The sequence below is a fragment of the Leiobunum rupestre genome, chromosome 9 (genome assembly GCF_980474605.1).
Source record: "Leiobunum rupestre chromosome 9, qqLeiRupe1.1.hap1, whole genome shotgun sequence".
Lineage (NCBI taxonomy): Eukaryota > Metazoa > Arthropoda > Arachnida > Opiliones > Sclerosomatidae > Leiobunum > Leiobunum rupestre.
Window position 1 is genome coordinate 54,566,293 of NC_143392.1, and position 23,116 is coordinate 54,589,408.

The 23,116-nt window shown below is 45.2% G+C and overlaps 1 protein-coding gene, 2 non-coding genes and 3 pseudogenes across 3 annotated transcripts; all 6 read right to left on the reverse strand.

Moving 5' to 3' along the window:
• Window positions 1-381: 381 nt before the first annotated feature.
• LOC149930951 (U2 spliceosomal RNA) lies at window positions 382-550 on the reverse strand (annotated as a pseudogene).
• A 12,006-nt stretch (window positions 551-12,556) lies between these two features.
• Window positions 12,557-12,659, reverse strand: LOC149930952 (U2 spliceosomal RNA; annotated as a pseudogene).
• A 1,048-nt stretch (window positions 12,660-13,707) lies between these two features.
• LOC149930953 (U2 spliceosomal RNA) lies at window positions 13,708-13,893 on the reverse strand. Its single transcript, XR_016476472.1, has one exon. It is a non-coding gene; the product is annotated as a U2 spliceosomal RNA (small nuclear RNA).
• Window positions 13,894-14,560: 667 nt separating this feature from the next.
• On the reverse strand, window positions 14,561-16,132 carry LOC149930954 (uncharacterized). Its single transcript, XM_090157987.1, has one exon. The coding sequence runs from the start codon at window positions 16,130-16,132 to the stop codon at window positions 14,561-14,563; it is 1,572 nt and encodes a 523-aa protein (XP_090014113.1).
• A 5,029-nt stretch (window positions 16,133-21,161) lies between these two features.
• LOC149930955 (U2 spliceosomal RNA) lies at window positions 21,162-21,236 on the reverse strand (annotated as a pseudogene).
• A 1,052-nt stretch (window positions 21,237-22,288) lies between these two features.
• On the reverse strand, window positions 22,289-22,478 carry LOC149930956 (U2 spliceosomal RNA). Its single transcript, XR_016476560.1, has one exon. It is a non-coding gene; the product is annotated as a U2 spliceosomal RNA (small nuclear RNA).
• Between the last annotated feature and the right edge of the window lie 638 nt (window positions 22,479-23,116).

Here is a 23,116-nt window from a genome sequence, read left to right on the forward strand (position 1 = left end):
CAATCCTCGCTAGGTAACTCGATGTAAATAACTTATATGGTGTCCGTTTTGAGAACGGAGTTACCGTGGTTTGGGAGGGGGTACTTTTTTAAAGTGGAAGACGTGTTGCCAACGCGAATGTCGAAAAGCGGCCGGCTGTGAACTCCTAATCATGTCTCCTGTTAGTAACGAAAGTGACTTAAAAAAATCATACCGTTGGTAACGTACGACAATTAAGGTAAAAAATTACAAAACAAATCCGTCCGAATCTTCAAAATGATCTACTAGCCAATGACGACTTTCCCTCTTATGACGTTAGGAATATATATATATATATATATATATATATATATATATATATATATATATATATATATATGGTTTTGATTTTAGATTCATTGAGCGAGGTGGGCCTATCCTGGAAGAACTGCAATACCGACCTCTCCGCCGCCGTCAAACAATAAGTTTAATATCTTGGGCCCCGATGGGACCCGTATCAGATATTAAGCTGATAAGAACAGATACTAAAATATTTTATTATAAATTCTTTGAATTACAATAGAAAAATTAAAAAAAATGATCAAAATACATATTTGGTATTACAGAATAACAAAATATCGGACAGGTAATTCTGTCAGTTATTTGAAATCGCAATGCGTACTTTTTATTTTATTAACTTATGTGAACGTTTTTTTATAACTTTAAATCGCCAAATTCATGCTATTTAGAGGTAAGTTTGTTTTTGCATGTGTACATTATTTACTAGTTTAAGTCAGTTAAATTGAAATTTTCGTATTGATTGACGCGAAGTTAACAAGTTTAGTACTGTTATTGTAATAATTTTTTTTTTCAGGTTGTTTAGGATTCGGTTTTCTTTCCAATTAGAGGTAAGTTATAATGTTTCTTTTTTCAGGACGGGTAATTCCATCCTTGACTCCGTGTGGTAAAAACAGTAGGGATTTTACGTTAAAAGGTAAGTATACCCTTTATTTATTTACTTATGACTACGTTTTATTTAACAAATTTGTACTTCAAATTCGTTCCTTTTAAAGGATTGATTTTGAATTTTGTGCTATAGTGTTTTTACGTAATTACAGTATTAGATATATCACAGTTTCATCAGTCTTATTTGTACTTTGGGACTTTATATTACATGTTGGTTTGTAAAAGACTAGTTGTTTATCACGGGGTTAGCTTGAGATCTTTTCACAATAGTAAGTTAAGGTCACCATTTACAATTTCTATGACCGGAGTTGGTATGGCACACCAGCGAGCTTTGAAGATTTCTATGTCGAGACGGCGCAAGTCTAATTTCGCGCGATACAGGACGTTGTGTCGAACCCGCGCGAGAATAACTTTCGCGACGTCTTTTTTATTTTCATATAAGGCGCGGTTGCGCGCTTTCCAGAGTTGGAAGACAACTTCCGCTAAGATGATTACCGTCGTGTACAACGCTTCCTTCGGGACCGGAAGTGGCGTTAAGTGCATGATGGTCGACCAATTCAGGAAGCGAGCTCCCAAAAATTGGCGGACGTGGTTGCGGAGAAGTTTGGCGTTGTCGCACTCGTAGAAGAGGTGCGTTTGGGTTTCTATGGCGCCGCATGTCGCGCATTGGCGGGTCGTCGCCATGCTTCGGGTGTATAGAACATCTCTCGTCGGTAAAGCGTTGTGGGCGATCTTGAAAAGTAAGTCCCTGCGTCGTCCTTCGAGGAAGGAAGCGGAGGTTCTCTTGAATGCAACGTCCCAATTGACGGCTGGCTGCAGCGCTACAATCCTAGGACGTCCTTTGCTGCGAAGGGATTCCAGGAAGTAGGCGTTTGTTTTCGTTGTAAAGTCGAGGTCGGGTTCGTGTGCTTTGATAACGGTTAGTATTGATTTTAGGTGCTGGTAATGCGGAAGCACGTCACCGGCGTGCAGTTTTGCACGGTCCCATGGCAGGCCCAGCAACGTCGTACATGTCGACGAGAGCCCGAAAATGACCGAGTCTCGTACTGGGTGGTTTTCAGATTTGAGGCAAGAAAGATATCTGGAAACCTCGAATGCTTTCAATACGGTGTTGACGTCAGGGACGTCTAAGCCGCCTTCATGCTTTTTAAGGTGCATCGTGGTTCTCGCGATCGGTTCGTAATTTCCTCCCCAGAGAAACGTGAAAATGCGTTTAGTGACCTTTTCGATTTGGGCCTTGCTAAAGGACACCACCGGAGCGCCGTAAGTAAGACGCGGTTAAGCGATTTGTTTGACGAGTTGCACCTTGGCGCGCATGGATATTTCCATGTTCTCCCATTCGCCGAATGAATCTGTGAATTTTTCCAGGAATCGAGAACTTGAAGTGGGTGATATTCCGTCTTTTTGGAAATCGATACCGAGAATTCTGAGTGCGCCGTCGGATAACCGGAAGCGGACCGAGCGTGGAAGCTCGGCTTCACGTCCAGCACCAATGGATATGATCTTGGTCTTGTTTATATTCAGTTTACTGCCCGCTTCTTTGCCGTACCCTTCGAGTAAACGAAGAGTCTCCGCTACCGAAGCGCCATCTTCTAATAAAAAATTGACATCGTCCATATGGGCGGCGTAGACGGTTTCGGATTCATGAACAGGTTTCCCCGGACATTGAAGGCCCTTGACAAATGGCGATTGACCAACACTACGGAGCAGAGGTTCGAGGGCGAGACAAAACAGGACTGGACTCAGAGGGCAGCCCTGTCGGACGCCGCGCTGGATTCTAAAAGGTGAGGTAAGTTCGTTATTTAATAATAATTTGCTTTCATTTTTCAGGTACAAGAGACGAATCCACGAGACGAACTGTTCGCCGAAGCCAAATTTCGACAGGACGTTAAACAAGAAGCGATGATCGACGCGGTCGAAAGCTTTTTCGAAATCGATGGCCAAGAGAAACCCAGATTGATGACGGTCTGCGTACCGGGCCAGGATGTCTCGCAGTAGAACTAAATTGTAGATGGGTTGTCGACCCTTTACTCCACAGGTTTGCGTCTCTCCGATTAAAGGGGACGCGACACTGGAAATACGAAGTTCCAAAACCTTGGCTAGTAATTTGCGATCGAAGTTTAAAAGCGATATGGAGCGCCAGGACGATGGACTGTCTTTGGTGAACTCATCTTTGCATAGTAAAGTAACAACGCCATCGTTGAAAGAAACCGGCATTGTACCCTCGTCGAGCATGGAATTAAACACCTTGACTAAAATGGGACTGACGCTGTTCCACACGAATTTGTAAAACTCGAGGGTAAGGCCGTCCGGACCAGGGGCTTTGCCCCCTTTCATGATGCCAAGGGCGAATTTTAATTCAGCTTCTGTGACCCTTGACACGAGAGTGTCACGAGAGACATCGTCCAGTGTCGGGAGCGTGACTGCACCGGAGTTTAAAAAATCCCCGTTTGGCTTGTCGGAATTATACAGCTCTGAATAGAAATTCACGAACGTTTCGCGTACTTCTTTGATGTCAGTAGTACGACCATTCGGGCCAACAGCGGCCGTTATTTGAGTGTGGTGGCGTTTCTTTTTGTATCTTCGGTAGAATTCCGACGAGAAGGTTTCTTCTCCCTCGAGCGCTGAAGCCGTGGCTTCGTCCAGGCGCTCTTCATACTGGTGACGGTATTGTATCTGGAGAAGCGACTTCACTTCTTCAACGGCGGCGGTGGTTGCTAGGTTCGGGCGTTTAACCCGGCTGACCTTCTGGAGAGCCCAGCGAAGGAATATGACATGTTTGCGTTTTTCCGCGGCGTGCCTTGAACTATCGCAAATCAGTATGTCTTTCAAAGTGTTTTTGGCACGAAACCAATCCGAAACCGACGAAACCTCGGCGATGATCGCGGTAACGCGTTCGCGTAAAGGCTCGTTATTTACTAGGACAGACGGATTTAATTTCCAAACACCGGGACCTCGCGGTTGTTTATCGCCTAACGACAAATGCGCCCAAACCATATCATGGTCGGAGATGTTAACATCTTTACTACCGACATAGACTAATGGATTTGTATACCCCCGTAATGTCGGATTTAACAATTCTAAACACGTTATCGTTAGAAATGTAGATGGCATCGAGACGCGAATGAAACGCGGTATGGTGCCAAGTATAAGTTTTCGTAGTAGGATGACGCGAACGCCAAACGTCTACCAAGTCCAAGTCCGACAAAGTTCGTTTAAGTTCCGTAACACTGTTGTCGTTAGTAACGCCTTCACCTACCCGGTCTAAGTCGGGGTCTAAAACAAAGTTGAAATCTCCTCCAACAATTAAGTGGTCATAATGACAATCGAAAAATTCGTATAAATTAGCGAAAAATAAACGTCTGGCTTTCGGAACGCATGGCGCGTAGACCGACAACACTCTAAACTTAAAATTATTAACGTCTAGATTAACGCTAGTAACTCTTCCTTCGTTGTCAGTCCATAGACCGCGAATGGAAGATTTAAATTTGCTTTTTAATAAAATAGCCGTGCCAGTGGAGTTGGCCGACTGCGCGCTACTATATAAAATATAAATATCAGGGAAGACCTTACGAATAGCATACCAGTTGTCGACCTCGCGCCAATGCGTTTCCTGCAACAACAGAACGTCTAGATTGGTTGCTAAAAACAAAGCGGCAACTTCGCGTTGTTTCGCGACACTTTTCAGACCATTGACATTTAGAGTTGCGCAAGTAAAATTATAAAGGGACATTAAAGTTAAGTATAAAGGCACTAATACTACAATTAATATAAATACTTTTAAAAATATATTAAGAATTACTAGAAATTATACTAACGGTAAAAAATTGCAAACTTAACTATAAGTAGTCAGCACTTAAAACTTGGTGGTTCTACTTGATGACGAAGACGACATCGAGCGGTGTTTTTTAGGTTCAGGATCGTTAGAAAGAGGAGAGTTACTTTTTCCTCGCTTGGTAGGTGACAAAACAGTGAATTTGTTATGGGTAGGAATGGGGGTGACTGGGATGTGTCTCTGATGTTGCAACTTGTTTGTGAGAGCGGCGAGATAAGAGAACGTAGCGCTGACACTCGCGGCTGACGTAGATGCTGGTGACGTAGCAGTAGGCGAGACGAAACCGTCCTCCTCTTCGGATGATGCAATCTCCCCCTCGGGCGTTTGGGGGATTTCTCCCGCGTTTTCTACAGATTCCCGCGCGAATTCGCGGGCGACTTCTCCTTCCACCGCCTTTGCCAAGGTGTCCTCCTCTTCCGGCGCGGATTCGCCGGCCGATGCCGACGGCTGCTTCGTAACCTCGCCGTTGGCGTGAGTTACGGGAAGTTTACGTTTTGGGCAATCAGCTCTGTTATGATTGGCCTCTTTACAGCCGAAACAAAGTTGCTTGACCCCGGAATAAACCACCAAATAGTTATTCCTGTTAAAACGCCAGATATTGGGCACTGGATTTGACATTTTGATTTTGATTCTTCGGTTGCCGTTGCGTACACCGGCAAGCTCCACGTCTTTAAATGTTTCAAATTCGTGCTTACTGACTTCTCCGTATTCGCGGAGTGCCGTCATCACCGTCTCGGGTTGAATCCATTTCGGTATATTTCTTATAGTTATCTATTTATGGTTGGAATCGATGCCTTGCAGCTCGTATCCTTTACCTTTTATCTTTAGGCAGTTACTGTCCATGAATTGGTCGAAGATCAGTTGCGTAACGAACGTAATCAGAAATACTCCGCCGGCCAAGGGCTGTAGAGTATCGATGGCTTTAGGCCCTGCTTGCTGATGCACAGCTTTCGCGACGTCCAGGTAGGATACCGAGGGATCGGCCTTCAACCGGGCAGTACGAGCTTTCTCAGACGAAGCCATTGCTGGCTTTGTCTTGAGAAACGAAAAAAAAACTACCCGAAAGGGTTTAAAACTACAAATAAAACAGAAGCTAGAGTAACACGCGAGCGCGGAGGGAAACTAGGCTTAAGACCAAAAACCGGGAAAACGAGACACGGCCGCCGCCTTTAGAAAGGCAACGACGCGCGAGGCGAGCGAGAAAACCGCGTCGACGGAGCGATGCGGACGCACGTCTGCTCCCTCCGAGGATCAGAACAGATACTTTTAATTGTTTATTAAAAGCTTCGTTTTTTTACATTTTTACAATTTTGTCATTTTGTTCGCGATAAGAACAGATACTTAAATTTGTTTATTAAGAAAAACATTTTTACATAAAATCACATGTCATTAAGAATTTCAAAATCCAAAATTTTAAAAACGTAAAAAGTTAATAATCAGTAATTGTTCAAATTTGTTATAGTTGTGTTCATTTATTCAAAATTGTGTATTGAAGACACGCTAAAAGACTGTTAGGCAAGTCATTCGAAATTAAATAACAGGTGCAAGAGTATTCTTTTAAAGCTATGCTATACAAAAAAATGGGCAACTAATTTTAACTTTGCAGGTAAGTAAGTGAGGTAATCTAATTTTTTGCATTCTCAGGTACATTTGCATTTCAGGTAAGTGTGGTTAAAGTTTTAATTACAGGTACATAAGTATTCTAATGATAATTTTTAATTTTCAGGTATTTTTTTAGGTACATTTCACAATTGAAAACGCATTAACATGGTAAAAAATATTCGAGTCGTAGTGTCGCTTTGGTTCGAACTAGTTAAGGTACGTAAGTTTTCTCGAAAACTTTATTATTTCGGGCTTTCCAGATGTGGTATTTCACTTCGCATAGGAACAATTGAAAGACGTACGTCAACGTTAAAGCGACGGGCAGGGGAGCGTGGTACAGGACGGTTTTCACCGAAATGTACTTTACTCCGAAAAAAGCCCTTACACTATTCCACAGGAGTTTGGCATGCTGACATTCGTATAGCAAATGCACCGTGGCCCCGTTAGCCGTGCAAAATGCGCAGCTGCGAGTTTGGCACATGTCGCGGTCGTACAAAGTGTCGCGTACCGGCAAGACGTCATGCGTGACTTTGAACTAGAAGTCGCGTTTGGCGCCTTCAATTGATCTGGACCCCGTTCGTTTAAAAACAAGCGGCCAATTTATTTCTGGTTTTAATTTGACGATACGAGGGATGTATTTCTCGGACAATTTGGAGTAAATTCTAGCGTTAGTCAGATCTAATATATTTTCGTCGTTTTTCAATGATTTCGTGAGTAATATCGCGTTTTCACGAATATCGGCGTAATTTAGACCGATATTTCCTGAATGCGAACAAGTTGTATTCCATTCTAGACCAAATATCGTTTTAATACTGGTAGAGAGGTGATACGCTATGCAATTATATGCCAGAGGCGTTGCGTTTTTCAGAGTGCCGAGGACACACGACATTCGGAGAGAGTCAATCGCCACCGACAGATCGGGAACAGCGAGGCCGCCATCGAGAACAGGTAAGCGCAAGGTTTTTCTAGAGACTAATTCTGTTTTTCCCTTCCAGATGAAATTGTACATGGCTTTCTCTAGGGTCACGAGGGTATCCGACGAGAAGACCACCAACGGAGCAGGGTAAGTCAACCGCGGCAGCGCCTCTTGCCGAAGTAACTGCACTTTGCCCGCGAGGGAAATATTTCGTTCCTTCCAGGACTCGATGGTGTTCAAAAATTTGTCAGGAAACCGACGCTCGTCTGTCGGGTCAACGCCCCCGGAATTGAAATTAATGCCGAGGATCTTGACCCCACCGTCCGAGAACGGAATCTTCAGGTCGTCCTTTAAAATTTCGCAATGTCCCTTTCCTAAACTAATAATTTTGGTCTTATGCTCGTTCAGTAAACTACCGGATTGGTGGCAGAAGGTTTTCACCTCTTTGAGGGTTACAGTGACGGATTCGAGGTCAGGCGCCAATGAGTTGACGTCATCGGCGTGCGCGAGGTAGTCTAGTGGCTGGTCAGCAGCGGCCCCGGGGCAAGGCAAACCACGAATGTCCGGGTTCTGACGGACAGCGCGCAACATAACCTCTACGCTAAGGCAGAAGAGGACCGGCGACAGTGGGAACCCCTGTCTCACGCCCCTCTCGACGCAGAACGGTTTGGACAAGCTATTATTGACCAAGATCGAACTAGTGTTATGACGATACATTGTTTGAATTATCGATAAAAAATTCGCACCGAAGCCGAACCCTCTAAGGACATTAAACATAAAACTGTGGTCAAGGCGGTCGAAGGCCTTATTGAAATCTATGGACAACAGGTACGCAGCTTGATTGCAGTGATTCGCGCGTTCGATTGTATCTCTAAGGGCTAATAAATTTTGCATCGGAACTCTACCGGGGACCCCGCAAGACTGACCCTGGCCGATTAAGGACTCAGTGACGGGTCTCACGCGGTTCACGATGGCTTTCGCGAGCAAGCGCCGGTCAAGATTTAAGAGTGTAATGGGTCTCCAAAACTCGACGAAATCTCTTTGAGTAGAGTCCTTGCAAATCAGCGTAATATAGCCCGTGTTCATGGAATCCGGGAGATTCCCACTATGCAAAGCTAGATTAATTAATCGGGTTATCACCGGACCTATGAGGTACCAATATTTCTTGTAGAAAGCCGTTGTAAGGCCGTCGGGGCCGGGGGCTTTGTTGTCTTTCAGAGACTTCAGAGCCCTGAATAATTCAGGCTCGGAGATCTCGTCCTCTAAGTCGCGACATTCGGCCTCCGACAAAATCGGAAGCGAAGCCGGGGCAACAAAGTCTTCGACTTTGGCCTTCTTGTACAGAGAGCGGTAATAGTTCACGAAGGCCTGCTCGATTGCGGCTGGCGTCGTGAGTATGTCGCCATTCGAGTAAAGGGTCGAAATTTGATCTTTCTTACGCTCCCCCTTAATTTTCGCGTAAAACGACGCTGAAAATTCTTCTTCACCGGTAAGAGTGTCCGCATTATGACTATTAACCGTGTGTTTATATTTTTGCAGGTACTTTTCGTGAAGCCTGTTTTTAAGGTCCTCTTCGGCGCTAACCGTTTCGACCGTTTTCGCGCCGGACCGGTCTAACTTAGCCAGCGCCCACCTCAAGAAAGCCGCCTCTTTCCGCTCTCTCGCAGACCTGTCTCTCCCTCTTTGTCGCAGGAAGTTAGTGACCCGGGTCTTAAAAAGGTCCCAATCGGCAACCCCCCGGACAAAGTCCAAGCCGGACGTGATTTCGTCCGCAATGGCAGTGTCGTCCTGGGATTCGGGGCTGAGTAGGGTGTCGTTAAGGCGCCAGACGCCCCTACCACGGGCAAAATGCGCACGGAAGCTTACCTCCACAGATAGTAAATTGTGGTCGGATAACCTCTTGCCACTCGAACCGAGCGGGATAACGTCGGCCGACAGCAATTGGACACCCGGTTCGTCGGAAACAAATATGTGATCTAGTACGCTTTTAACATTCCTCGACTCCCAAGTGAACCCCGAAACACTAGGATACAGCGCGCGCCAGGAGTCGATTAAGCCTAGGCTAACTAGAAACGAATTTAGCTCAGCCACGCTATTGTCAGAGTGGACGGGCGCGCCTTCGCGGTCTAAAGTAGGGTCCAGAATACAATTAAAGTCCCCCGCCAAGATTAAGTGGTCGAAAGGACCAACCAAAAATTTATACAAGTCTCTGAAAAACAACTTACGCTTTTGAGGAATACATGGCGCGTAGGCGGAAATGACGCGTACGCGATTGCCCGAAGTTACAATATCTAAACTCACGAGCCTCCCATCGTCATCAGTCCGGAAGCTCTTGATGTTGTCGTTAAAGTTATTTTTTATCACAATCGCGGTACCACGAGAGTTGGCTGTACCTTGACTGAAAATGAAGTTATCAGTCAAAAACGTTCTCCTGATAGCGTCCCAATCGTCGCTTGCGAGCAAGTGAGTCTCTTGGAGACACAAAACATCGGCATCGGTGCCGTTAAAAACAGCCGCGACATCGTTGCGCTTATTAAGGTCCCGGAGACCATTAACATTAAAAGTTGAAAAATTAAACTTAAAATTGGACATTAAAAAATAAAGGGGGCAGAAAGATACTAGAAATAGAAACGTTAACTTAAAAATGGGGGAAACTATTAAAATTAAGCTAATTAAAAGTAAACAAATAAGAAAAACATATAAAACGTATATCACCGTCGGAGTCACTATCGTTGTTGGTGCACAACTTCTTTGGCGACGTTTGTGAGACGTTGAGTGGCGACACTTGTTTATGCCTTTTTAAAGGCGTAAACTTGTTAAAGACCGAAGTTGGAGTTGCTGGAATATTTTGCGGAAGTTGGTTCGTAAGTATGTTTCTGTAGGAGGCTTTATAAACGTCGAGGAACTATCACCGCATGCCTGGACAATGGCGTCGAATAAATCCACTGCCCCGTCACCTTGTTGCTCTTTAGCGGCGTCCATTTCTACGGAAATAACCTCCTTTGTTTCCGCCGCAATCGCATCGGCGCTTACGTTCTCGCGAACAATAAGCCCGTTCTCGGACGACGGCTCTCTCTCCTTCGCATCGGTAACGGACTTTCCCTCCGGCGCCTCGGCTCCGGATTCTCCCTCCACCAGCGCGCCTCTGATTTTCCCGCCTTCACGCCTCTTCTCCGGGCACTGCGCCCTGTTGTGACCTAAGCCTTTGCATCCAAAGCATTGTTGGGCGACACCGGCGTACGTAACCAAATAATTCTGACGTGCAAAACGCCAGATATTCGGCACGGGTTTCTTCATACGGTTCCTAACCCGTCGATTCCCATTGCGAATTCCCTTCAACTCTTTGTCTTTTTTAGGATCGTAGAGTTCGTGTTCATGTTTGGATACGTCACCATACTCCTTCAAAGCGGTTATGACGGCATCCGGTTGAATCCAGGTCGGCATATTCCTAATCGTTATCCAACGATAGTTCCCATCGGGTCCGAGCAGCTCGTAATTTTTGCCTTTTACATTGAGGCAAGGACTCTCCATAAACTTGTCAAAGATTACTTGAGACAGATACGTGATCATAAAGACCCCACTTCCCAAGGGTCGATAGCTTTGGCTCCAGCTTGGTTGTAAACCGCCCTGGCTACATCGACATACTCAATAGCAGAATCTGCTTCTAACCGCGCAGTGCGCAACTTAATTTGCGCTGCCATAATGACAGACACAAATAAGGAATGAAAAAATTACCCCGAAGGGCCTTACCGTTTTCTAACTTCCTAAAAAGCCGTAACTTAGTAGCACTCAAAACGAAAAAAAACGAAACTAGGCTTAGCAGCCGGCGCCGGTAAACGAGACACGGCAGCCGCCATGAAAAAGGCAGCTACGCGCGAGACGAGAGAGTGAACCGCGTCGACGGAGCGATGCGGACGCACGTCTGTTCTCTCCGCGGATAAGAACAGATACTGAATTTGTTTATTAATAAATCAAATTTGGTACAGTACCCTTGTCAATTTTTCCTGCTTGTTAAATTAAATTAAGTTAGAGCAGGTCGTAATTTTCTTTTGCAAAAGATTAAAAACATATTAGTTAATGGTCTAAAAGAATAACAAAAAGTTTAAAAATTGAATTTCACTGGGTAGATTTTCCTTTTTTGGTTTTCTTTTTAAGAGTTGTGCTGTGCTTTCGTTTAGGGTAGCTTCGGAGGATGTCATTAACTCGGTCTTGGAGGTCGTCGACGAAAAAATCAATGGAACTGATTCCTGAGGCGGGTTCTTTGTCAAGGCGGTTGGAAAGGATTTGGAGTTCGGCTCGCGTCAGCTTTTCTAGGTCAGGGTTGTCTCCCTGAGTCCAGGTCTTTGGGTCCCACCTCTGGCCGGTCGTTGCGCTGGTACCCTCCTTACTGGTGTCGGTGTCGGTGTCGGTGTCGCTCTTGAGTGGTTCATTTTCGGATTGTTCGGATTGGTCGGAGGGATCGGCTGCTTCTTGGTCAGCTTGGCTGGAATCAAGGGTTTTCGGTGGATTCGCCGTTGCGGGCGGGATGTCTTTGGCTTTAATCGCCTGAACGTTCTCGGACTCTTGGGCCGAAGAAGGACCCTGGCCTTCAAGTATGACTGGTTGTTTTTCTTCTAGTGATGCCTTCTTTCTTTCGCATGATGTTGCCGTGTGGCCTATTTCGTCGCAAAAGAAGCATCTTTTTACAACACCTCTGTAATATACTAGGGTGCGGATTCGCCCGAAAAACATAACATTAGGTATGGGTTTGGTCATAATTAGTTTGACAGATCTGTCTCCATTTTTGACACCTTTGAGTTGCGGATATTCATCAAAATGATAGGACTTTATATTACCATACTGGCGCAATGTACTTATAACTGAATCCCACTGGATCCACTTGGGGAGGTTCTTTATGGTTATCCATATGCCGTCGTCATCGATACAGGTAAGTTTCCATTTTTTTTCATTGGTTTGCAGTTCGTCACATGGAAGTGCTTGTTGGAGAAAGGCCTGGGTCGTGAAAGTAATCAGGTAAATTCCTTTACCCATAGGTTGGAGAGTGTCTATACTCTTCGGTCCAAGGTGGTCGTAGATAGTCCGAGCTACGTCCAGGAAGCCAGCGTCGATTTCCAGGCGAGCCGATCTTTTCTTCTCCTCCGTAGCCATTTCAGGCTAGGAGAGTGTAGATTGGTGAGTAGAGCTCCAAGAAGGAGCGGCGTCAGGTAGGTCCCAGGTAGGTATTTTTTTTTCAGGAACAGCAACGGAACGGAGCAGCACAGGAACGGAACATGCAGCAAGGCAGGTAACAAACTTGCCAAAAGGCGTATAAACACTTCTCCGTATAGTACTATTGAAAACAGATACTACACTTTGATCTTAGCCAAGAGGCCGAGAAGCGATCACCGGCCAAGGGGGCTTTGGTGGTTGAAAAAGAATAAGAGTGAGATTGAACATTCATATATTTCATAATTATGTTTAAGCAGATTGCTCGTGGCTGGAGATGACAGCATGTATAACCATCACGTCTGACCAAAGAAGGCAACTTCTTGATTTCAAACAAAAAGATCGACGGCCATCGAGCGTTTTTAGCCGTCAACGGTAATATCACGTGGAATACATTGGTTCTCGACCCATCAACGACGGTAAGCCGCGTCGAGTGGGGTCATTTCTTGGGAGGGAGACCACCGGGGAACACGGCGTGCCGGTGGCTGCTCTCTTCCTCTCTCCCTCTTTTTTTCCATTAACGCGGTATTTGAGTCTTTTTAATAAAATTTGTGTATTTTTAAATATTTCCTTTTACGCTGTTTCTAACTAGTTCGCCAAGGCGATAATTTATCTTCGGTTTTCTCTGGGTCTTTTTTTAATAAGTGGCAACATGGAACCGTGCTTAATCGATAATTAGAAAAAGTAAGATCATGATCATACGGAGTTTCCTCCTGCACGCTTACCAGAACAGCTGTAGAGAAGTGTCATGAGATATGGCACTACGAATTGACCGTGGTTGCCGCGTAGTACGCGCCCCGGCATCAGCAACACAAAAACTCGTTTTTTCCAAACCATCCCGCTTTTAACAGTCCCCTATTTCTACAGCGATAGTACCGCAATCCTCGCTAGGTAACTCGATGTAAATAACTTATATGGTGTCCGTTTCGAGAACGGAGTTACCATGGTTTGGGAGGGGGTAATTTTTTTTAAAGGGGAAGACGTGTTGCCAACGCGAATGTCGAAAAGCAGCCGGCTGTGAACTCCTAATCATGTCTCCTGTTAGTAACGAAAGTGACTTAAAAAAATCATACCGTTGGTAACGTACGACAATTAAGGTAAAAATTACAAAACAAATCCGTCCGAATCTTCAAAATGATCTACTAGCCAATGACGACTTTCCCTCTTATGACGTCAGGAATATATATATATATATATAAATGGTGTTTGATTTTAGATTCATTGAGCGAGGTGGGCCGATCCTGGAAGAACTGCAATACCAGGCCAACCCGTGGCGGAGGTGGAGCAAGCTCCGACCTCTCCGCCGCCGTCCAAAAATAAGTTTAATATCTTGGGCCCCGATGGGACCCGTATCAGATATTAAGCTGATAAGAACAGATACTGAAATTGTTTATTAATGAAGGACAGATATATACAGATACAGATCTTTCAATAGATCATGGACAGAAATTGATTCGCATTAATTAGGTATTTACATTAATTGGACAGAAATTGAAAAAAGGGGTTCAAACGGGTAGTTTAATTTTATCGTTTGAGATGCAGGCTAGGTTAATTTAACATTTAATATTCCAGGTAAATTTAATTTTGACGTATTAGTTTTCAGGTGAGTAGAAGTTTAACATTTTTTTTCAGATAAGTTTAAATTTATTCATATAAATTTTTCAGGTAAGATTAAAGTTAACTATCAAAATTTTCATTTTTGTCAGGGAAGATTAACATTTTTCAGTTAAATTTAAAAAATGTTCAGGTGAGTTTAACATTTTTTCAGGTAAGTTTAAAATTTTTCAGCTGGGTTTAACATTTTTTCCAGGTAAGTTTAACATTTTTTCCAGGTAAGTTTAACAGTTTTTCCAGATAAGTGTAACATTTTTTTAAGGTAAGGTTAGTTTAACATTTTTGTCAGGTAAGTGTAGCATATTTTCAGGTAGGTTTAATATTTTTCCAGGTAAGTTTAACATTTTTCCAGGTAAGTTTAGAATTTTCCAGGTAAATTTAACATTTTTTTACAGGTATTCTTATAACGTTTTAAACGTTATACTATTTTCAGGTATGTTCATTGTCTTAAAATATGGTTAATTTTAAAACAACAACGAAATTTCACCGCCATTATCGGTGACGAAAGGCTTTAAGTCGTGGCACCACAGTTCTCGGAATTTTTCTTTCGTGAACCGAAGTCGGTCCGCACGGGCACGCGCGGCGAGGAGGTTTCGGACACGGTGCATGACCACGATGGCCGTGTCTCGTTTGTTTTCGAAAAGTAGGCGGTTGCGAGCCTTCCAAACCTGGAGGTTTATTTCCGTGAGTAGAATGAGCGTCACGTAAATTATTTCTTTGGGAACGGGAAGCGGCGCGAGATGGCAAACGCTGTTGAGGGATACGTAGTTCACTCCGAGGAACTGGCGAACGCGAGTCCTCAGCAAGGTCGGAATTTCGCATTCGTACAGGATATGCGCGAGCGATTCTGACTTGCCGCAGAAAGGACACGCGCGCGTCGTCACCATATTGCGAACGAATAGGACGTCGCGAACCGGGACAACGTCGTGTATCACTTTAGAAGTGAAGTCTCGACGCGAACCCGTGATGGCCTTGTTTGACAGACGCCCGAAAGCCACGTCCCAGTTAACGTGGGGCTGGAGGCGGATGATTCTTGGCACGTGAGGCGTACGGAGCGTTTGCTTAACGCCTTTGTTGGTCACTCTAAGTAGGTCGAGTTTTGGGTTAGTCGTGCGGAGTTGCGTAGCAGTGTTCATCAAAGGTAAGTATGTCGGGTGGACTTCGCCCGCGTGAGTAGCGCTTGAAGTCCAAGGAATATCGAAAAGTGTCTTGGCGGTCGTCGACAGATGGTGACAGATCGACGCCCGTACTGGATGGTCGGTAGCGGTCAGGCAAGACTGGTATCTGGTGAAGGTCAGCGCTCTTATTTCCCGGTGGATATCGGGAACGCCAAGGCCACCGTTTTTAGGGTCGAGGTGCATTGTCCGTCTGGACACCATCTCATGTTTGGTGCCCCAAACGAAGGAGAAAATACTCTGGGTGATCGTGGTCTTAGCTTCCTCGGAAAAGGTTACTAACGGGACGGGGTAAGTTAACTTGGGCAGGGCAATTTGTTGCACAAGTTGGATTCGGGTTCTGAAGCAGAATTGATTTTCTCGGTATAAGGAAAGGGCGTCCATGAAATTCTGTATAAAATGTTTGTCGTTGTCGGAGGACACACCGCAAGGCGTGAAAAAAATGCCTAGGATCTTGATCGGATCGCGGGTCTCCTTTATAGGAAGTGAGGCTGGTACTTTCTCCAGAGCGACGGTACCCACTCGAGCGAGTTGAGTCTTGGAGGTGTTTAATTTCCCCCCAGAGACCGTGCAAAACTCACAGAGTAGCGACAGGGTGTGGCGGACGGATGCAATGTCCTCTTGGAGAAAGTTAACTTCGTCCGCGTGAGCCGCGTAAACTTCCTGAGAAGACGCTGGAGTTCCTGGGCAGTGAAGACCTCTGATGGTAGCGGAGTGACTTACGGCGAACAGGAGAGGCTCGATCGACAGACAAAACAGGCTTGGAGACAGCGGACATCCTTGACGGACGCCGCGCTCGATGGAAAATGAGGCACTAAGATGACCGGAAATGACGAGCCTACTCCCGGTGTCGCTATACATAATCTTGATGGCGTTCGTAAAACGTACGCCGAAACCGAAATGGCCGAGGACCTTCCAAAGGTAAGAATGGTCGACGCGGTCAAAAGCCTTTTCAAAGTCAGCCGCTAGTAAAAAAACCCGCCTGCTGACGTTCTCGATAATCCTCAAGAATGTCCCGGAGAGCCACCAAGTTATAAATAGGTTGACGGCCTCTGACGCCACAGGTCTGGTTTTGTCCAATGATGGTGGAAGTAACATTGGAAGCTCGGATGTCCAACACCGTCGCGTAGAGCTTCCTATCGCTGTTAATCAACGTGATAGGTCGCCAAGCCGAGGGAGACGCTTTCAGGGATTCGTCCTTGCAGAGAAGCGTTACGTTGCCATCCTTAAACGATTCAGGTAAGTCCGAACCGGCGAAGAAATCATTAAAAACATTGGTGAGTATGGGACGTAATTCGGGCCACATAAACGAGTAAAACTCCGCGGGTAAGCCGTCTGGGCCGGGAGCTTTACCGTTTTTCAGGCGGTGAAGCGCGCGAGTTAACTCTTCTTCCGCGATCGGACGGTCGAGAAAGTCGCGGTCGATTTCAGTGAGAGTCGGTAAAGCGGCGGTGTGACGCTCGAAGAACGCGTCTGCGTCGATTACCGAATTTTCTTTCATTGGTCGAAATACCGGTTGCCGTGGTGACCGAGGTAATATCGACACGATGTTTTGGGGCCTTCATTCTACGATAGAAGGAAGAATTGAAATTTTCCTCTTCCGCTAAGATCGTCGCCGAAGCGCGAATCTGTTTGTCGCGAAATTGCGATTGATATTCGGCGCGAAGAAGAGACAGGATCTCCTCCTTGGCCGCGACAGTTTCGGTGGTTTCCGGTGTCACCCGAGAAACTTTCTGGAGCGTCCATCTGAGGAATGCGGTCTCTTGTCGATGTTTCGTCCCGCGTTCTTTCCCGACACGACGAAAATAACCCACGCATTCAAGCTTGGCGACTTCCCAGGCGGAAACAGAATCGACCTTGGCAAGGATACGTCGAAGCTCGGTTTTGTGAGCTTCGCGATCGTCTTCGAGTAGAATAGCGGTGTTTAGGCGCCAAACACTTGCACCGCGCGGACGTGGTGGTGAAACACGGACGGACAGAAGGACTGCGTCATGATCCGAAATATGCCGCAATGGCAATAAATCGGCGCGTGACGGGACGAAATAATCGCTGATAGAAACGAAAAACGTGTCCAGTCGCGAGTTGGCCCGATTCGAATGCCAAGAGTAGGCCCTGGCGGTCGGATGGAGATGCCGCCAGGCATCGCGAAGGTTCAAGTCGGTTACGATGGAAGCCAAGGAAGAAGCACTGAGGTCTGGAGGGCCAACAGGAAGGACGTCGCGATCGAGGTTCGGGTCGATGACGCAATAAAAGTCACCTCCGAGAACGAGGGTGTCAAACTTTCCGCCGAAAAAATCTGGGAGATGTTCGAAAAACGCGCGCCGTTGCTTCGGCCGACAAGGAGCGTAGACCGAAACGATCCGGAAAAGTTGGTCATGAACGCGAACATTCAAACTGACAACACGCCCCTGGTTGTCACACCGGAAGCCAGTGACAGAGGGCGCGAAAACGTCACGCACCAAAATGGCCGAACCGCAACTAGATACTGAGGCGGCGCCCGAGTAAAAGATCTTATAACCGGAGAAAAGCGATCGGATCGTGAGCCAGTTATCAGAGTTCAACCAATGAGTTTCTTGGAGAAAAACAAAGTCAAGACCGTGTGCACTGACGAACGCGGCAGTGTCCACAGCCTTGAGTCTGTTTCTCAAAACATTACCATTAAAAGTGCAAAAATTTAGAAAATAATAGGACATTAAAATTAAGTTAAGAAATACGAAAATTAACATTAAGAAATTAACCATGACAAGCGAATTAATGAAACTTAAATACTAAAGAAAAAACAAATTAAAACCTTATCTCACAATCCGAGTCGCTGTCGGAGCAGCTGCCTGGTTTCTTGGGAGACGCGTTAGAAGACCCGGGTGCAATGTTCGATGGAGATGCGTTGCGTATTTTCTTCGGAGTTGTCTGGCCGATCAAGGTAGGAGACGTCTTGTGCCTTTTTAGGGTCGTGAAGGTAGGGATTACAGGTGCAGGACGGTGTTGGTCGTCATTCTGATTTTTCTTAGGGCTCAAAAGTATGTTGGCGTAGCTTGAAACCATATTCTCAGCCATGATAGCGTCGAACAAATTAGCGGCTGCCTCTCCTTTCTCTTCCTCCGTGAGCACGCGCCCCGCCTGTTCCTCGACGGAGATAAAACTCTCCAAACTTTCGCCGGCCAAAGCATCTGCTGCCGTGACCGCTGTTGTGTTGACGGCTGTCTCGCCCTCGGGATCGCCGCTCGCTGCCGCGTTGCCGACATCCGGGACCTCCTTCTCAGGTAAGTTTTTATTTTTCTTTGGGCAATTAGCCCTGTTGTGCCCAGGTTCTTTACACCCAAAGCACAGCTGTTTTACACCTAAATACGTCACCAGGTAATTTTGGCGATTAATGGTCCAGATGTTGGGGACAGGCCTCGCCATCTTAATCTTTACACGCCGATTGCCGTTACGGACTCCCGCCAAATCCGGCTCTTTATGTACCTCGAATTCATGGGACTTAACTTCCCCGTACACTTCTAAGGCTGTACATATTGTATTAGGCTGGATCCATTTCGGAACGTTGCGGATGGTAATCCATCTGGTATTCGAGTCAATTTCCTGAAGTTCAAAATCCTTCCCGTTAACTGACAAACAGTTACTTTCCATTAACTGATCGTAAATGGCTTGTTGCAAAAACGTAATCAAAAAGATGCCGTTGCCCAAGGGCTGAAGGGTATCCAGTACTCGGTTGGCGGCCTGGGCGTAAATAGCCCGCGCAACATCCACGCAAGAGGTGGACTTATCGGCCACCAAACGCGCAGTCCGCGCCCTCTATGCTGTCGCCATACTAATGACGAACAGCTACGACACAATAAATAAAACTCCCCCAAAGGGGTTACAAATTAACTCACCAGATACGACGAAACGCGAAAACACAGTAAAACGCGAAACTAGGCTTAGCGCCGGGCAACGAAAACGGGAAACACGGCCGCCGCCTTGAAAAAGGCAACGACGCGCGAGACGAGAGAGAAAAAACGCGTCGACGGAGCGATGCGGACGCACGTCTGCTCTCTCCGCGGATAAGAACAGATACTGAATTTGTTTATTTGAAAATTCGTAGTCAAGGTTACAAATGTTCGCGTTATTAATAAATTTAAATTATCGCGAACACTGTATTAACAAAATACACTTTCGTAAATATTAACGAGGGTTAAGAGACGTGCGTTTAGGTTATTAACATTTTTCTAGGTACAAATGTTAAAAAGTTTAAATCTTTTAGTTGTATTTACGGGTTCGAATTTTAGATATTACGTGGGCGAGGTAAGTATCATTTACTTTTGGTTGTAGATTTGAGCTTATTATTGTTCTATTATTAATTTTATCCTTTTTTTTCTTTCAGGGTTTATCCATTTCGAGGTGAGTATAACAGGTAAGTATTTAACATAATAAAACTAATGGATCTTTTTTTCCACAAAATTTAAAAATTTTAAAATTTTAAAAATTATCAGACGTTAGAAAAAAACCTTAAAAGAAAATCACAAAAGGTGATTCCAGAAAAGACTAATTGAAATTTAAAATGTCAATTAAAATATACCAATAATATATTTACAACACACACCATTTTCTTATTTTTTCCCTTTCTTGGGATCTCTTGCATCTAAGGGACTCTGATGACGTTTGACACCGTTCTGGAGAATTTTCTCGGCCATCGCTAGAGTGTTCTTCCGTGTGTCCGTGGATTTGAGTGCTTTGGCACGCCGACAGAAATCTTCAATTTCGTGTCTCGACATTATATTGAAATTCCAATCTCTGGCGTAAATTTCCACTTGCTGTTCGGGTTCCTTTGGTGTTGTAAGATCGGATTTCGGCGTACGCTGAGGGGACTTTAGGACATCGGCGTAGCCTTTGACTACAGTGGAGGATTCCGGTTTCTCTGGGGATGGTTCTGGCGTGGTTATCGACCAACTCTCTTTTGAACCCTGGGAATCTCTGGGTGGGGGGGTTAGACCTTTCTCTCGTGATGGTGAGGTTTCATTCATCGTTTCGTCGTGGGCGTTGGCATCTGCGGCATTCCCCACTGGAATCGGCGTTCCCCTCCTTACATTCTCTGGTTCGTTAGATGACGGGTTCTGGTCAGCGATATATTCTGGATTTGTTCGAGCCTTCTTGTTTTTTTCGGACAATCCCGAACCTGATGGCTGTCCTTGCGGCAGTAGAAACACATTCTCTGTATTCCCCGGTAAGTGATCTGGATACGATGACCGCTTATGGTCATCAGGTTCGGGATTGTACTCTTCATGCGGACTTCTAAGCGACGAGTTCCGTTCCTAAGGTCTTTAAAAGGACCTTCCTGGAACGTTTCCCATGACTCGGACAAGACATCACAGTAGGCACGAAGAGCGGACTTGATGAAAGATAGTTCCCACCAGCTCGGAGCATCTCTTAGCGTTATGTAGGAAACTGGATCAGCGACACCAATAATGTCAACTTGTTTTTCTCCAACCATAAGACCAGCTTCTATGGCCTTCTGGAAACAGGAAGCGTCTTTGAAAGTCACCTGTGCAGCATCTTTCCCCACAGGCTGAAACACAATGATTCCTTGGATACCGACAAGATCAATCAGAGCTGTAGCAAGGTCGTTCAGGGCAACACCTTCAAACTTGATTCTAGCTGTTGCTTTCTTCAAAGCGGCAGCTGAAGGAGAGGACATCGTTGACTGGGCAGGAGCCATGGCGAGGTTGGTGGCGACCGCCGAGGCGGAGACCGTAACTCAGGAACCGCTGGTTTGTAGCAAGCGGCAACAGGAAAACAGGAACAGCAGCCGGAACTGGAACTGGACTGGAGGCAGGAACAGTGGCGACTGACGATGCAGCGTAGCAGAGAGCAGGCAAACTCGCCTAACAGGCGTAAAACACTTCTCGCCCCCCGACTAAGATCTCGGTATAGAACTGATATTGGAAACAGATACTACACTTTGATCTTAGCCAAAAGGCCGAGAAGCGATAACCGGCAAAGGGGGCTTTGGTGGTTGAAAAAGAAAAAGAGTGAGATTGAGCATTCATATATTTCATAATTATGTTTAAGCAGATTGCTCGTGGCTGGAGATGACAGCGTGTATAACCATCACGTCTGACCAAAGAAGGCAACTTCTTGATTTCAAACAAAAAGATCGACGGCCGTCGAGCGTTTTCAGCCGTCAACGGTAATATCACGCGGAATACATTGGTCCTCGACCCATCAACGACCGTAAGCCGCGTCGAGTGGGGTCATTTCTTGGGAGGGAGACCACCGGGGAACACGGCGTGCCGGTGGCTGCTCTCTTCCTCTCTCCCTCTTTTTTTCCATTAACGCGGTATTTGAGTCTTTTTAATAAAATTTGTGTATTTTTAAATATTTTCTTTTACGCTGTTTCTAACTAGTTCGCCAAGGCGATAATTTATCTTCGGTTTTCTCTGGGTCTTTTTTTTAATAAGTGGCAACATGGAACCGTGCTTAATCGATAATTAGAAAAAGTAAAATCTTGATCATACGGAGTTTCCTCCTGCACGCTTACCAGAACAGCTGTAGAGAAGTGTCATGAGATATGGCACTACGAATGGACCGTGGTTGCCGCGTAGTACGCGCCCCGGCATCAGCAACACAAAAACTCGTTTTTTCCAAACCATCCCGCTTTTAACAGTCCCCTATTTCTACAGCGATAGTACCGCAATCCTCGCTAGGTAACTCGATGTAAATAACTTATATGGTGTCCGTTTTGAGAACGGAGTTACCATGGTTTGGGAGGGGGTATTTTTTTAAAGGGAAAACGTGTTGCCAACGCGAATGTCGAAAAGCGGCCGGCTGTGAACTCCTAATCATGTCTCCTGTTAGTGACGAAAGTGACTTAAAAAAATCATACCGTTGGTAACGTACGACAATTAAGGGAAAAAAATTACAAAACAAATCCGTCCGAATCTTCAAAATGATCTACTAGCCAATGACGACTTTCCCTCTTATGACGTTAGGAATATATATATATATATATATATAAATGGTGTTTGATTTTAGATTCATTGAGCGAGGTGGGCCGATCCTGGAAGAACTGCAATACCAGGCCAACCCGTGGCGGAGGTGGAGCAAGCTCCGACCTCTCCGCCGCCGTCAAAAAATAAGTTTAATATCTTGGGCCCCGATGGGACCCGTATCAGATATTAAGCTGATAAGAACAGATACTTTTAATAGTTTATTAAAAGACTCGTTAAATAATTACACAAATTTGACATATTTTATATTTGTTCGCGTTTAGTTAATTAATTTATCGCGAACAAAAAGTCGTTGAAAGAACAAAAAAAAATGATTAATTTCAAATAACGGCAAAAAGTTCAAAAAAAACATTACATATCAAAAAGGAAAAAAATTAAAACCATAAGTAGAAGAACATTAGTGTGCAGTTGGTTCTTATTTTTAAAATTTAAAATTGTAAAGACGTTAGTAGCATATTAAAATTTTAAAAAAGGAGGCGGAGTTGTCGGGAGGCAATGGAGGTAACTGGGGTGTTACTGTCACACCAGTGGCGATTGAAGTCGTTTGGTTGAAGGCGAATCTGGTCAATTTTTGCTCGGCTTAAAATATTGAAGCGGATATGGCGAAGAATAGTGCAAGCAGCATCTTGGCGTTTGTCGAAAATAAAAGCGTTACGGGATTCCCAGATCTGAAATTTTGCTTCGGCGAAGATAATGGAGGCGACATAGACGAGGTTCAGCGGTACTGGGAGAGGCGTATGGTAAAATACCATAGACCAGGAGATGAATCGGGTCTTGAAAAAGGTGCGTATATGATTCCCAATAAGATGGCTGGTGTTGCAATGGTAGAACAGGTGAACAGGGGTTTCAATTTGTGGACATC

What these genes read in the sequence shown, in the direction of transcription:
- LOC149930954 (XM_090157987.1), bottom strand. Translation starts at nt 16,132, where the DNA reads ATGTATAGCGACACCGGGAGTAGGCTCGTCATTTCCGGTCATCTTAGT.